The sequence below is a fragment of the Fistularia commersonii genome, chromosome 36 (genome assembly GCF_037954325.1).
Source record: "Fistularia commersonii isolate RoL2024-O1a breed Wild chromosome 36, RoL_Fcom_v1.0, whole genome shotgun sequence".
Classification (NCBI taxonomy): Eukaryota; Metazoa; Chordata; class Actinopteri; order Syngnathiformes; family Fistulariidae; genus Fistularia; species Fistularia commersonii.
The window spans coordinates 6,759,127-6,775,132 of NC_141319.1; the positions used below are offsets into that span (position 1 = coordinate 6,759,127).

Here is a 16,006-nt window from a genome sequence, read left to right on the forward strand (position 1 = left end):
GTTAAGCCCCGCCTCCTTCCTTACCCGACATGTTCGTGTTCCCAAACATTTATTTCTTTTAAATAAAAAAAAAAGTAAATAAAATAAGCAAAACTCAGAATGAATTATGACTCATTCTGGATAAAATATCCATTTTATTTACATATTTTTTAAAAAAAAACAACTTCAATAAAAAAACTCCCCTGCCAGGAAATAACCTCAAAACTCAACTTTACACTTTAATGAATGATTATTATTGAAAGGACATTTTTCGAATAATTAAAGCAATACTTTAATCAAATATGCATTTTTTTTTTAATGATCATTTTTCTTTAGAAAAATGAAAATAAGTAGAGGTTAAATCCACACACACACACACACACACACACACACACACACACACACACACACACACACACACACACACACACACAGAGTTTACTGATGAGAGACATTAACAGACACACACACACACACACACACATACCAATACGGCTGCAGATACACCCCGCGGATAAACAAGGAACAGGTGTGTGTGTGTGTGTGTGTGATGTATTTCCGGCACATTAAGGACGGTGAAAATTACCAGAACCAAGAAGATGCTGCACAGAATAATGTTCCCTTCCAAGCACCTGTGTGTGAAGACACCTCTGAGCTGATGGCAGTGACACACACACACACACACACACACACACACACACACAACATCGAGCCACACTGACCGACACCTGGACTCATTCAGGTTGAAGGTCCGCAGAGCCGAATGTGCAGATGCAGGGGGAGCAGCGAGTGTGTGTGTGTGTGTGTGTGTGTGTGTGTGTGTTGGCGGGGGCAAATGAGACTCAGATCCAATCAGAATTGGCCTGAAGGTGTGAAATCAGAGGGACAAGGAGGACATGTTCTCTGTAGGACATGAAGAACCCACCTCGTCTGCTGCACCTCCACCATCCCAAAAAACACATTATTTTGCTGCAAAATAAAATAATAACCAGATGGCGACACCCGCCTGCGTCCGTGCAAATCTACGGATCCAACACGGCCGTTTTTTGTAATCGTTGACACCGGAGGGGTTCGGAGGAAAATAAAAACCGCCAGTAAATTTCGATCGGAGTGGATCATCTGTCGGTGCGTCTCTCAACCATCACCTGGACATCACGGCGTTAAAAAGGGGAGAAACACAAAACAAGACGAAGTCTCACTCCCGCTGGAAAAGATGGGACGGCGCCGTTTTGAGTTCTGCGTTGTGATTGGCTGTGGACACACTGGCCTCACACACACACACACACACACTGATTGATGATTACTTTCCCCATCTCCTTCCACCCAGTACCCTTAAATGTGAACAGGAAGGACAGCGGCTCTAGAAGTGTATGTGTGTGTGTGTGTGTGTGACCCCTGACCTTTGACCTCTGAAATAAAAATCACTGAAGACACCATATATGGGCGTGGGGCGAGCGGGGGGCAAAGAGTCTGGGCTCCACCTGCGGCTGCTCGCAGTCTTCAATGAGGGTTGTAGGTCTCACAGATCGTAGTTGAACTTGTACTCGTTGGCCAGGTAGATCCTGCGGAAGATGAGCGCGGCGAGCGCCAGGGTGAGGACCACGATGAGCGCCGCCGAGCCGGCGCGGCTTTCCTCCGGCGCCTCCTGCGGGACGGCGCGGAAGGCGATGTGGCGCCCGCGTTGTTGGGCGCGACGCTGCCGGGGGCTGAACGGACGGCCGTCCCTCGGCGGCGCCGGCGTCGGGGGATCCTCGGCGGCCGACTCTTGGGGGTCCTCAACCTGCGGGGATATTTGGGGCCGACATGTGAGGAGCCTGGAAACATACGTGACCACGAGATTCATTCATGCATTCATAGGTGAGCTGCGTGTCACGCTCACAACATGGGAGACAAAACCAGAGGACACGAGGGCAGCGGACAGTTTAGATGTTCATTGCAGCGACACGGATACAAACGTGCTACATTCGCCCTCTTATTCATGCTAAATGTAGAACCATTACCCCTTTCATTCATGCTAACTATAGAAAAATGCTACATTCAAACTTTCATACATGCTACATTCAGCATTTCATTAATGCTACATATAGAAACATGTTACATTTACCCTTTCGTCACGCTTAATATAGAAAAATGCTACATTCAACCTTTCATTCATGCTAACGATAGAAAAATGCTACATTCAACCTTTCAGTCATGCTAACTATAGAAAAATGCTACATTCAACCTTTCATTCATGCTAACTATAGAAAAATGCTACATTCAACCTTTCATTCATGCTAACTATAGAAACATACAACATTCACCCTCTCATTCATGCTAAACATAGAAACATGCTACATTCACCCTTTCATTCATGATAAATATATACAACATTTGCCCTTTCATTCATGCTAAATATAGAAAAATGCTACATTCAACCTTTCATACATGCTACATTCAGCATTTCATTAATGCTACATATAGAAACATGTTACATTTACCCTTTCGTCATGCTACATATAGAAACATGCTACATTCACCCTTTCATTCGTGCTAAATATATGCAACAATCACTGTTTTGTTCATGCTTAATATAGAAACATGCTACATTCCCTCTCTCATTCATGCTAAATATAGAAACATGCTACATATGCAACAATCGCTCTTTCATGCTAACTATAGAAACATGCTGAATTCACCCTTTCATTCATGCTAAATATATGCAACAATCAGTGTTTTGATCATGCTAAATATAGAAACATGCTACATTCACCCTCTCTTTCATGCTAAATATAGAAACATGCTACATTCACCCTCTCTTTCATGCTAAATATAGAAACATGCTACATTCACCCTCTCATTCATGCTAACTATAGAAACATGCTACATTCACCCTCTCTTTCATGCTAACTATAGAAACATGCTACATTCACCCTCTCTGTCATGCTAAATATAGAAACATGCTACATTCACCCTCTCTTTCATGCTACATACAAGCATTCACTGGCTCATTTACTCGTCATCTAGAGCAGCTTTGAGGAACGTCAGGCTCGCGAGCCGTAAGTGGTTCTTCTGGTGACGACAATTTTGAGTTGAAAAAAAAAAAAAAAAATCAGTTCGGAACTGATTTGAAAATACTTGTAATATTTCTTCTAAATATTGCTTCGTTTTAAAGAAAACAGAAATGAGATTTGAAGACAAAGTTTCACGTGTCGACCGGCGGTCGGGTCGGGAACCAACGGCTCGCCAGCACGTCTGGGTCATTGGAAGGGGAACGAATCCATTTTATATGCAACCTGTGTGTGTGTGTGTGTGTGTGTGTGAGTGGGGGGATCAATGTGTGTGTGAATGTGTATTTGTGGGGATGTGTGTATGAGTGGCGGAAGTGAATGTGTATGTGGGTGTGTGTGGGTGAATGTGTCTATTTGGGTGGATGTGTGTGTGAGTGAGGAGGGTGAATGTGTGTGTGTAGGGAGGATGTGTGTGTGTGTGTGTGAGTGAGGGAATGTGTGTGTGGGGGGGTGAATGTGAGTGAGTGTGTGTGTGTGTGAGTGGGGGGAGTGAATGCGTGTATGAGTGGGTGAATGTGTGTGTGTACGTGTGTGTGTGTGTGTGCATGTGAGTGGGGAGGGGAATGTGTGTGTGAGTGAGTGAATGTGTGTGTATGTGTGTGTGTGTGGGGGGGTAAATATTTGTGTGAGGGGATGAATGTGTGTGTGTGAGTACATGTGTGAGTGAGTGAGTGAATCTGCGTGTGAGTGTGTGTATGTGTGTGTGAGGGGTTGAATATGTGTGTACTGGGGTGAACGTGTGTGTGAGTGAATGAGTGTGTGTGTGTGTGTGTGTGTGAGTGTGTATGTGAATGTGTGTGTGAGTGTGTGAATGTGTGTGTGAGTGAGTGAATGTGTGCGTGAGTGAAAGAATGTGTGTGTGTGTGTGTGTGAAGCCTGTCACTTCCTGTCACTCAGCATAGACTGGTCAGAGAGCTGAATCCAGAGCGTCTCAGTGGCGCCCCTAGTGGCCACACATGGGACTGCAGCTGGACGACCCGGCGTAGCGACGAGCCGCTGCGAGATGGTTAACTCCGCCTCCTCCACGCCGGCAGGTGCTCTCTTTACTGTTGCTCGCCGTTGCCGTGGTTACCAGACCGCTGGCGACCAAAGGTGTTTACCGGTCGGCGGCGGCGTCCGGCCCGCCTCTGCCGTGACATTTGCAGTTGTCATTTCCAAACCGGTGGTTTGTTTGAACGGTGTGTGTGTGTGTGTGTGTGTGTGTGTGACGGGGGATATCTGAGCGGTCTCTGCCCACCTGCATCGCATCGCCGTGGCAACCTGCGTCTCGGGTGCAGAGCCACGCCGCCACTTTTTTTTTTTTCTTTCTACTTCTTCTTCTTTCTTTTTCTTTGATTGAAACACCCCCTCTCGCGCTTTTAGCTGGAGAGGCGGCTTCTGCAGGGAACCAAATAGAAAGCTGATCTCCGGCGGGGTGTGTGTGTGTGTGTGTGTGTGTGTGTGTGTGTGTGTGCGGGGGATGAGTGTCAGAATGGAAGCCCTTCACATCTTCCCTTCAACTTTCAATCTTGGTCTTCAGACCTCCTCAGGGATCCTCTGGTGGCCCCTCGGAGGTGATTAGTTCTTGGCCGTCTTGGACGGCTGGATGATGAAGACCACAGAACCCTTTAGGTTTCTTCTCCAGGTTCTCCGCCTTCCTCCAAAGGTCCAAAACCAAGTTGATTTAAGTCTCAGAAGAAGAATTTCCATCGTGATGAAGGAGGAGCTGAATGGATCGAGCTCCGATTACGATGTGCTAACGACGGCTAACGGTATTTGTTTACATGCCGTTCCCGTGACTGACGGCCGATCGGTCCGGGTTAAGCCCCGCCTCTCACCGCATCGACAGCCCGGATTGGCTGGGTACGACCCCGCCCTGACCCCCGTGTGCAGGGCTAGCTAGCAGCGCAGACGTCTTCATGAGGTCAAACGCGACCGGGTTCCACGGCTAACTGCAGGTGGCTAACGGCTAATAGAATAATACAAATGTACCGTTTGTGTTCCTGAGATGAGATGAGGAGATGCTAACTCAAGAACCCCCTTCCAAACCAGATGACCAATCAGACGCTCCGTATGCTGACCTCCACACCGGCTTCATTAAGTGCTACTGTGCGATCTGCACCAACTTAACCGACCGCCCATTATAATTTTCCTTTTTTTAAATTATATTTTCACTGGGATAAAGTTAAAGCCACTTATTTTCCCCACCAACGTTTGTCAACCGATGCATTGGTTCTGGTCTGGTCCTCTCCAACCGGAGCAGCTCATTAGGGCGTCTCTTCCAGGGAACCGACGAACGACAAGCCTCACAAAGACAGAAGTACTGAGAAAACCAGCGCTAAAGAGTCATGCTAACGAACACAAAGTGGACTGTAACTTCATTGTTTCTGAGGAGGGGCAGCACCTCCTGATGGTGCCTTCAGCACCGCTTCAAAACCTTCCGGAACACGCCGGGTCAGTCGGACATTAGGTAGTTTCTGACGTTTTCCCCTGGAAATGCATTTTGGACGTTGTTTTCTACGCTTGCTCTTGCAGGTAAATACCAAGGTGTGCATCATGGCTACGTCTTGGGGCGCCAACTGTCCTTTTCCTTCCCTGTTCCGCAGAATATCAATCAAAAAGAAGAAATAAATAACAGCAGATATCGTATGTTTTTCCGACGAACGAGCCGTTTTTTTTTTTTTTTTGTTTGTTTTTTTTCTGCCGGCTCGGTTAGCCACCAGAAGTTTTCCTCCAGCGGCAGTGGAATAATTAAACAAGCAAACCAAATTAAAAATAAAAAAAGTAAAAAAAATCCGCATTGATGGAAATAAAACGTAGAATTAGCTCCAACCAGGAGAGGCGGTTCAATTAAGGTGTTTATCTTTAATTTGAAGTAATTTACTGGCTCAGCCGCCGTCCCCGGGCAAACTCGCGAGTGGAAATCACTTCATTGCGGAGCCTGGCTGGCCGCCGGCCTGTACCATCTGGAGTGTCTGTGGAGGTTCCCACTGCCGTGATCTAAGAGGGTTCACTGAGCTTCCATGGCTTTGAGAAGGACCTGAGACTACCAAACCCTGGAGGCTACCCTGAACAAGGACTTTCAATTTCAGGGTTGAGGTACGCAGAGTTCATGATCAGAGCTTGACGTAGGCGTGAACGCCTCATGGATGGCTTTACGGATCGTCCTCAACCTAGGTCGTCTCCTGGAACTAGCTGGTCTACGCTGTCTCACGGCGGCACACGGCACCAGACACGACTTTGTTTACATCGGCCAACTTGCATTTGAACTTCAGGGTTCAGAATCCAGGGTTCAATATGACGTTGGTCCACCCTTTGCAACTAGAACGTCCACAGCAGACTCTGTCATCCCTGTCTTTATGGACCTTGATTTGTGCACTGGTGCACAGTCATGTTGGAAAAGGAAGGGTCCACCTCCAAACTGTTCCCACTAAGTTGGGAGCATCCCAAAGGTGTTTTTTTGGGGTTGAGGTCAGGACGCCTTTCTGGCCAGTCAAGTTCGTCCACAGCAGAGTCTGTCCTCCATGATGTTATGGAGCTTGATTTGTGCGCAGTCATGTTGGAAAAGGAAGGGTCCAGCAGTTCACAGTTCACACAAAATTGGGAGCATGGAATTGTCCAACATGTCTCGGTATGCTGAAGCTTTAAGAGTTCCTTTTCCTGTTGCAACTAAGGGGCCAAGCCCAGCTCCTGGGAAAAAAACCTTCACACTTGGGACAATGCAGTCATACAAGTCCTGTTCTCCTGGTAACCGCCAAACCCAGACTCGTCCATCAGATTGCCAGATTGGAGTCTGCAGAAAGTTGGCGACCTCTTGGCACAATATACCTGATTCCAAGTATCTGGTTGGGTGAGCAAGTACTTTTGGCCATATGGTGTACTTTGGCTTTCTTTCGTCCGTCTTGTTTGTGTTGGACACTTCATCATGGCTCCCAAGTGTAAGCCTATGCTTATTTGCGAGTTACCAAAAGCCTCTCTGTCAGCAAAGAACCGTTACCACAACATCGCATAAGCCGACCACGGAGATACTGCTGAGTCACCGCGGGCGAGTTTGAGCGCCCCGTTCTTCAAGACCCAACCCGAGGGGTCAAAGAACACTGCTGAATATTTAATTGAATTGTAGGGGAATTTAAAAAGGAGAGTTGGGGAGCGCCTGTGTGAGCGGATGATTATAGTTTTGGACTTTGGGGCTTCATATAATAATATTCATTTTAATTTCAGAGGACACATCTTGAGGGAGCTGATCTAAATAATTGATGAATGAATGAAAATGTTGGGTGTATTAAGTCCTACTTTGTTTTCAAAGTGTTTTAAAACAAATACCCTATATATGTATTCTATTTATTTTGCATTTGTAGTGGAGATTTATTAGGTGCAACAAAACCAATATCCACCAAGGGAATCTCATTTTGAAGTCACCACCACCACCGTCCACCCACCTGTTCAGCCTCGGGCCTTTCAGAAGGCTCCTCGCCGGTGGAGGTCGGTGTGTCCTCCTGGGAGAGGGTGGAGGGCTCGCTGTCCGTGCTGCCGCCGTCGCTGTCCTGTCTGGACGTGCTCGACTCCGCCTGCCGAAACGCAGAGAAACCCCAGTCACGCTCTGGAAATACTTCCTCAGAACACCCGAGAAGAAAGACCGAGGGAGGGGTGGATCTCAGCGGCGTGGAGACTCCTGGTTGGATTCCCACAGGGAGGTCTTTCTGTGTGGATCTACATGTTCTCCACGTGTCTGCGTGGGGTTCCTCAGGGTTCCTCCCACCGTCCAAACACATGCAGAAGGTTCATGGAGACACTTGTCCAGATGTGTGGATGAAAGGGTGAATGGTTGTTTGCTGCGAGAGGGTGAATGGATGTATATTATCCTAGTATATGTGAATGAGAGGAGCAATACTTGTATGCTTCGAAGAGGGTGAACGGTTGCATGTCTCTATATGTATCCCTCTGATTGGTCCCCGCTTCTCGCCAAATCACAGCTGGGAAAGGCTCCACCCGAGCGGTGTAGACGAATTAATGAATGAATGAATCAATCAATCAATGAATCAATGAATCAATCAATCGATCAATCAATGAATGAAAGCAAGTCAGAGGTCTGGAAGCACATCCTCACTCTTCCTCCCTCTGCAGGGCACAGCTTGCTTTAGCTGTTAGCTTCTGTAGCAAAACACATTCCCTGCAGCCCACCACCGCGGGGAGTGTGTGTGTGTGTGCGTGTGTGTGTTTACAGGGCTTGACATTTAATTTTCCACTTAATATAAGAAATACAACAGAGTGTGTGTGTTGCAGGAAACACACACTACGCTCCTGTTGATAATACACACATTCCGGAACAACAACAACAACGCGATTGCATTGTACCGTTGTGTGTGTGTTTGTGTGTGCGTGTGTGTGTGTGAGGGGAGGGAGGGGCTCACCCCTGTGGACAGGTATGTGCGGAGGACGGCGCACACACACACACACACACACACACACACACACACACACACACACACACACACAGCCTGAGGCTGAATGAGTGTTAACCTTCTTAATATTCAGCAATTCAGTAAACAAATACGACTTCATTTATTATTATTATTATTATTATTTTTAATTGCTTGTTACTCACGACCCTCCCCCCGCGCACACACACACACACACACACACACACACACACTCCACACAATCGGGAGTTTCCACTTCACGCCGTGTTGAGAACGTAACCGGCGGGTCTTGGGTGCAGGAGGACGAGGAAGCCTCAAAAGATTCATTAGCGGCTGCTTAGCTGATCGATCGATTATTGATCGGGGGGCCGAGCGCGATAACAACCGGACGGGGGAATCAAATGGAGCGACTCGCGGGTCGTATCGACGGCGCCGCGCAAAGTTAAAGTTTACTTTCAATTAGGGGCGTGTCGGAGCCGGCCGGGTTTAGTCTGGAGCCGCCGAAAGATTTGCAGAAGTTTGAGATTTAACTATCGGGGTGTGGAAAAAAAACAAACAGGAAATGTGCCGCCGCGGTGCCTTTCGTGTGTGTGTGTGTGTGTGTGTGTGTGTGTGTGTGTGTGTGTGTGTGAGCGGGGCGCTCGCACCTTGAAGTTGATTTGTTGAGCCAGCTCCTTGGCCTTGGTGTCCTCGGGGCCGGCGCTGCCGTCGGCGGTCGGAGCCAGCAGGGAGGAACGCATGGTGCAGCCGCACGACTCGCAGCAGAAGTCCAGCGACCTGCAGAACCACTTCCTGTTTCATGAGCGGAACCACGGCGAGTAGCACCTCACACACACACACACACAAATAAAGGCCTTGAAAGCTAAGGGTGTGTGTCGGTCCGATCAGAAGGTCGTCGGTTTGATTCTGCCTGAGTGCACGTGGAGGAGACCTCGGAGGAAGATACTGAACCTTTGGTTGCTCCTGAAGGCCTGGTTAGCACCCTGCACTGCAGCTGCCATCGCTGTGTGTGTGTGTGTGTGTGTGTGTTTGGATGATATCTTGTGTAAAAAACACACACACACACACACCGGTGAATCCAAGAATTCTTGTTTGTCTCAATTTTTTTTTTTTTCATTGAATACCAGTTTCCTCACACTGCCTTATTGAATCAGAAACTAACGGCATTTATTTAAGTGAGTCCATCACGTCCTCGGGGCTGATCTCAGACCAGCTCAAGAACCTCATCTCAGACAAGGTGAAGGACCTCAGACCGGGGCAAGAATGTCAGACCAGGTCATGAACCTTAGGCTGGATCAGGAACCTCAAACCGGGTCAAGAACCTCAGACCAGCTCAAGAACCTCAGACCAGCTCAAGAACCTCATCTCAGACAAGGTGAAGGACCTCAGACCGGGGCAAGAATGTCAGAAAAGTTCAAGAACCTCAGACAAGATCAAGAACCTCAGACCAGGTCAAGAACCTCAGACAAGATCAAGAACCTCAGACCAGGTCAAGGACCAGGGGTTGAATCATGAACCTCAGGCTGAATCAGGAACCTCAAACCGGGTCAAGAACCTCAGACCAGCTCAAGAACCTCAGACTGGCTCAAAAATCTCAGACCGGGTCAAGGACCTCATCTCAGACAAGGTGAAGGACCTCAGACTGGGGCAAGAACCTCAGACCAGGTCAAGAACCTCAGACAAGATCAAGAACCTCAAACCGGGTCAAGAACTTCTGACAAGGTCATGACCCTCAGAGAATGTGACCTCTGGTTTGCAGGTTCTCAGACACCCTGGCCTGATCTACTGCCGAGTCTCGCCACCATTTTTATTTCTTTTCTGAACATTCAAGCTGTACCTGCATCACATCAGCTATCAGTGCTACTTTCATGATCTCCAGATCATCCCTGCCGATCTCCTGAACCTCTGCGGGAATTTGTCCGACTCCAAACTCCAGTTTCCATTTGAACATTGAAAGCACTGGACCTTCAGAACATCAGACCACTGTTGAAGTCCCCAACATCTCCAGCGTCTTCGACCTGATTGGACAAGCGTCGTTCCCCTGGCTCTGCCCGTCTACGTCATTTGGATTGGCTGCAATCGTCCGCCAAGCATCTATCATGTGACCCAAAAGTGCTCGCCGTCACAATCCAGACCCTGCGACAAATTAATTCGCTAACCTCGTATAAAATGACCAGTTGACAAATTACGGAGGTCCTCAATGTGATCTACCGCCGCGGCTTCATTTGAAAAATAGCCGACTTGTAATAATCACCCGGGTTCTGCTGTGCACCCGCCCCGCGGGAATATTTCACATCTCTGCGTCCGGTAACCTGATATATTAACCTGCCAGGAGCTTCTTTTTTTTTTTTTTTTTACCAGACAGCATCAACGGTAATTACTTTCCCCCTGCCGTATGTCCCGTTACCTGTGCGCAATTATACGCTGGCTTGAGCTGGTAATCCGTTGTGAAGTGCAATCACGTCTAAAAACAAGGAGACGCTAGGCTACCGACGCAGAGCCTAGGCTGCTATTGCCGGTCCCCTGGGACGTACTCCCAAGTTTCCATTTCCTTCTGCTACTGTTTTCCCCTTTTCAAATTTAATGTTCGTATCAATGTCGGATCGGAGTCTATTTCCAGTGGCCGGTCCAGAGCCGAACCGGCAAAGACCACTTTCACACTTCAGGAACCGTCTTTGGTTTCCTAGGGAACTCGTGTGACGACGAGTCCTGCCCGAAGAGTCCCGAACCCCGAAGGTAAACTTTGGGAGTCCACTGGTGCTGCGGTGTTGAAAAAAAGGAATTAAAAAGTTGACTTCCAAAGTGTCTGAGGTCTGGACACTTCTTTCTCTGAAATAATAAAATGTCCAGGTCGCTGCCCGCATTTACGCTTTGATTCACCCGATAATCAGGAAACCGAAGTTGGATTAATTTGTTCACAAAACGTGCTGATCAGTATCGAAGCTGGCACAGAAATACAAGACACTTGAGAAAGATTGCTTCTTTTTTTTTTTTTTTTTTTCTCCGCTCACACTAATTTCCTTTTTGGACAACATCCTTCTTGGATGTTCTGTGAGATTTCTGAGCCCAGAAGAGCCGAGGGGTAAGACATTATTCTGCTTCGGTTCTGCTGGACCTCTTGGCAGAAGACCAGTGGTCCTCCTGCTACTCATATTCACAACGCGTCATCTCGCGCAAGACTAACTTCCCTTGTGGTGTTCCAAGAGGCGCAAGACATGTACCCCTGTTGTGTCCGGAAGTACAGTTCCTTTGGGGTCAAGTTCCTCATGATAGCCTTCTCACCTCACCTCTAACTCCACAACACTACTCACAACTTGGGGGCGTCAAGGGGCGCCAGACTTGTACCCCTGTCGTTTCCGGAAGTAAAGTTCCTTTGGGGTCAAGTTCCTCATGATAGTTTACTCGCCCCACCTGTAACTCCACAAGCACTCACAACTTGGTGACATAAACACTTGGTTAGCAGAGAGTGTTCAAGCCTCTATTCAAATCAAACGACAACCCAGCTGGCTGCTTCCAGATGCAAAAACAGCAGAGGAGCAACCGCCTGTTTCAGCAACATCAAGGATAGCAGGATCAGAAGCTGCAAATGACTCGTGTAAGCTTACTATCAATAAGTTAGTGGTGCGTGCAGTCGGCATGACTGCCGGTTTACTAATTCTTACCCGCGAGGCCTGTGAGTGGGGCACATTTTGGCTTCTTGCTAGGGTGGGTTCGCGTGGGAATGCCAGAGTGTGTTGGTATTCCTGGCTGCTCCTGCACCCTGTTTGCTCGCTTACTGTGCAGCCCCAAACTGAGAGGCTTGTTTTCTCTTTGCCACCTGTGGCGCTTTCACTTGCCGGTTTTCCCCGTGACGCCTTTCGCCGGTCCTGACAATGCATTATTGGCGCCGTGCAATTTAGCATTTAGCATCGGCAGTGGCACTTAACGCCGCGGTGCGTTCAAGGCATAAGTAAACAACGCATAAAAGAGATTCCTGTGGGTTCGTCCTGGAAAAGCTAATCATCCCTTGAAGCGGCTAATGAACTGATGCTGGAGAGGAGGGATGAATCATGAATCATGCTCCGAGGAACCCCACATCCTTGTTGTGGGTCTCTTCAGGCTAACATAGATTTGAATACATTATGGTATTAAATGATCCAAATCTGCGTTTTTCCTCTCGAGTCACATGGAAATAGGATTCGAGTGAAATTACTATAAATGTAGCCGAGAAAGGGTTTATCGAGTATTGCGGGGCGCCGTGGATATTCTCCCCCCAGGAGGGGTGTTTTGGTCCGGAAAAAAATGCTTTTGGAAGAAAATCATAAAACCTCCTCCACCCTTGTTTTAAGCCAATGAGCCGCTCCTGTAATTAACTGTAAGATGTGATATTTTCTGAAACCCACAAATTAGAACACCATCTAAATCACTCAGAGTACATTTCATGAATCCCATGCTGTTTCTGCTTGAGCCGATTTAAATAACGTGTCGTCAACCTATCGGTTCGTCGTCGGATCGGGGGGCGGAGCCAATCCCAGCCCGGACCTGCCAATCACAGATCACAGAAACATCCCACCACTCTCATTCACGCCTAAAGACAAATCAAGAGTCTTCAATGAACCTGCAGACTTGTTTTAGACCGTGGGAGGAAGGCGGAGAACCCGGAGAGAAACGAGTTGAGGTCCGTCTCGACGGAGGAGCACTCACCATGGCAACGCCGTGGTGAGGAGGCTAATATCTCAACTCCCTCAGAAGGAGCATGATCTTCCAAAATCTGGTAGAATCTCGATGTTTTCAGCAAGGATCCATGTTCAGGAGGCTGCTTCGCTCTGTCAAACAGTACCCAACTTTTCGCACTATAAGGCTTCAAATCCTTAAATGTTCTGCCTTATGTATGAATTCTTGTTGCGCTTCCTGTCCTCCAACCAGTTTTAAGTGGTCCACTGCGACATTGGTGAGCGGCTCGGTCGCTCACCAATGTCGCACCGTTCCCACCTGACACGGCGACGTCGGTTGAATCTGGGTTAGCCGTCGTTACATAACTAATTATACATAGCATACTTACCTCACGCTAACATCAGGTGTCCGCTAGCTAGAGAACAGTACGTAGCGCGCTTACCTCCGACAGTAACAGCGGTACCTACTGCCCTAAAAATTCTTGATAAAAAACCAAGGCACTATCATCATTGGGAAAATATAAATTATGAAGTTTTGACAACTTGATCAGGTGCTCTGATATCCGTCTGGTCCACAAAATCTTACGTAACGCCGCCCCACCTCCTCTTAAGACCTTCATCAAGCCTCGCTCCAAACTCACAAGTCCAGTGCTAAGGTCGGCGTCCAGAGGAGACTGCGATGTTCCTAAAAGAAAGTCTGCCTTTTCCTGTAAAGCCATAAAAGAATAGAATGGGCTTCCAGACAATCTTAAGAACATGACTGATTTTCACACCTTTACACGGGACGCTAAAAATTGGATTCTGGAGCACCAAACATGCTAACGCTAACAATACCAGACGGGTACTTTGTCCCCAGATGACCAAAGTAACAATATCAAAACAATATCACAACAATAGCACTTTTAACTTGCAAAAGACATATTTTATAGCCTGTTAATATATATGAAATATACATATAGGCAATAAAATAACTATACAATATATAGTCTATCTTATACAGTTTTATACTTGTATTGTCCAGGACTACAGATGGAAATTAGCTATGAGCTACAATCTGGTACAAACATCTCTGCCTCTGTGCTTAATGTATTTGTACACTGTCCAAATAAACTTCTAAACAAACCAACAAACAAACTGTGACCCCCAAAAATGGTATCTGTGCCGAGTGAAAAAGACCAAACAAGAGTTTGCGATGAATGAGATGAATAAAGTTGGACTAAACCAGAGGTCGGCAACCTTTATCAGTCCAAAGAGACATTTGGAGCCGTTGTAAAACATGTATGGAAGAACAAAGTGTTGCAATGAACAACTGCAGAGAAAATGAAAGTACATGTCAGCAACAAAACATGTTGAACTCTTGGGAAAAAGAGGGTCAAAGGTTACTTTTAAGCAAAATGGTCAATGTCTATTTGAGTCCTTGTTTAATGAAAGAAAAAAAAAATCATCCTTTTACTGGCGCGTGCAGTCGCTTATTAAGAGCGACAAAAATTTTTTAACGCATTTTATTTAGATGTTACAAGATCATCTTCAAATTTATCTTCAAATAACAATGACTATTTCCTTGGAATGGAGGGACTGGTGTCCTAGGATTTGTGGAAAATAAACGGGAATGGGAACCGATGAGAGGTTTGAGCAGGTCTCCTGTCCAGAGGCTTCTGGTCGATGACCCTGCAGCTTCTGATCCGTTGCTGACATGAATTAATGAGCCATGACCTTTGACCCGGCGAGACTGTTTCCTTCTCGGACTCTTTTTACATCAATTTTTCACAAATAACACTATTATTTTTTGCCGCTTTTATTTTGCTTTTTTTTTTTTCCAGGTTGAAAAGTCAGGGTAACCTGCCAGAGCGAGTTATTCAAAGAGTTACTGGTGGACACCTGGCAAACCCTCAGAGACCGAGGTTCTCTCAGGATGGAGGGACCTGCAGCAGGTCACCACAACTCCCATTTGACTGCTGTCTCCATTGAACCCGGGTTTGCAGATCTGAATTACCCCAAAAAACCTAATGTCATTGTAGTTCCAAACAGCCTCTTCGCAAAAACATAATCCTTTGTTTGTACTTGTACTGTCTCAGACGACTCTCTGGTATTAGATAAGAAAAAAAAAAAACACAACCAAACTGTCATTTTTTTTTCTCGGCAGGGTCAAAAAAGCAGCTTTGAAAGAGACACATTTCAAGACGCAAGAGAAATTTGAAAAATGAGGGGGAGTCGGGCACTGAGTTAGGTTCAGGCCACGCACGGTTTCAGAGGAGGAAAGGCTTTGCTAGCTTATCGCTTAGGCAGCAGATAACGCGCACGAGGGCCGCGACGACTTGTTGACGAATAGTCCGCGGAAGAATCGGTGGACGGCTAGCTTAGTCGTCGACGGTTCATCAGTCACCTCATGGTGTGTACCCTATATCCTGACATTGGGGCTGGAGAGGTCCAATCTTTCACCGTCTCATTCAAGATTCAAGATGCGAGGCGTCGTTTTGTTGAGGGCGACGGAATTTGGTTTGCAGGTGTTCTAAGTCATACAGGTCATGGTGAATTCTTGTTGAAGTCTTCTTGGCAGACACTTTTATCCAAAGCGACTTACAAAAACTGCAATTCAGTCACTGAAGATCAGAAGTACCAGTAGTTGGGAGTCAGAGGTGACCACTCTACCAAGTAGCCATCTCAGAAGCATATGCATACCTACATTCATTTAATCTTTTTTTTTTTTTTTTTCCGAGGGAGTCGCATCTAAGTGCGATTAGCAGGGTAGTGCTTGGTGAAGAGGTATGTTCTCAGCTCACGGCGAAAGATGGGCAGCGACCCCGCTGTTCTGACCTTTTTTGGGAGTTTGTTCCATCACTGAGGAGCCGAGACCGGTTCGATCGGCCGCCGGGGACTCGGAGTGATGGGGTGGACTGTCGCCCAGAGGTGGCAAATCGGAGGGTAC

At 47.1% G+C, this 16,006-nt stretch overlaps 1 protein-coding gene across 2 annotated transcripts in view; it reads right to left on the reverse strand.

Moving 5' to 3' along the window:
- Positions 1-99: 99 nt before the first annotated feature.
- ube2j1 (ubiquitin-conjugating enzyme E2, J1) overlaps positions 100-16,006 on the reverse strand; it is a 53,397-nt gene continuing 37,490 nt past the window's right edge. For both annotated transcript variants that reach the window (XM_086143037.1, XM_086143036.1), the window contains 3 exons: positions 9,076-9,205; positions 7,448-7,576; positions 100-1,759 (listed from right to left, as the gene is read on the reverse strand). In XM_086143037.1, the coding sequence (XP_085999163.1) occupies positions 1,499-1,759; positions 7,448-7,576; positions 9,076-9,205 (520 nt within the window). In that variant the 3' untranslated portion in view covers positions 100-1,498. The remainder of the gene's footprint in view (positions 1,760-7,447; positions 7,577-9,075; positions 9,206-16,006) is intronic.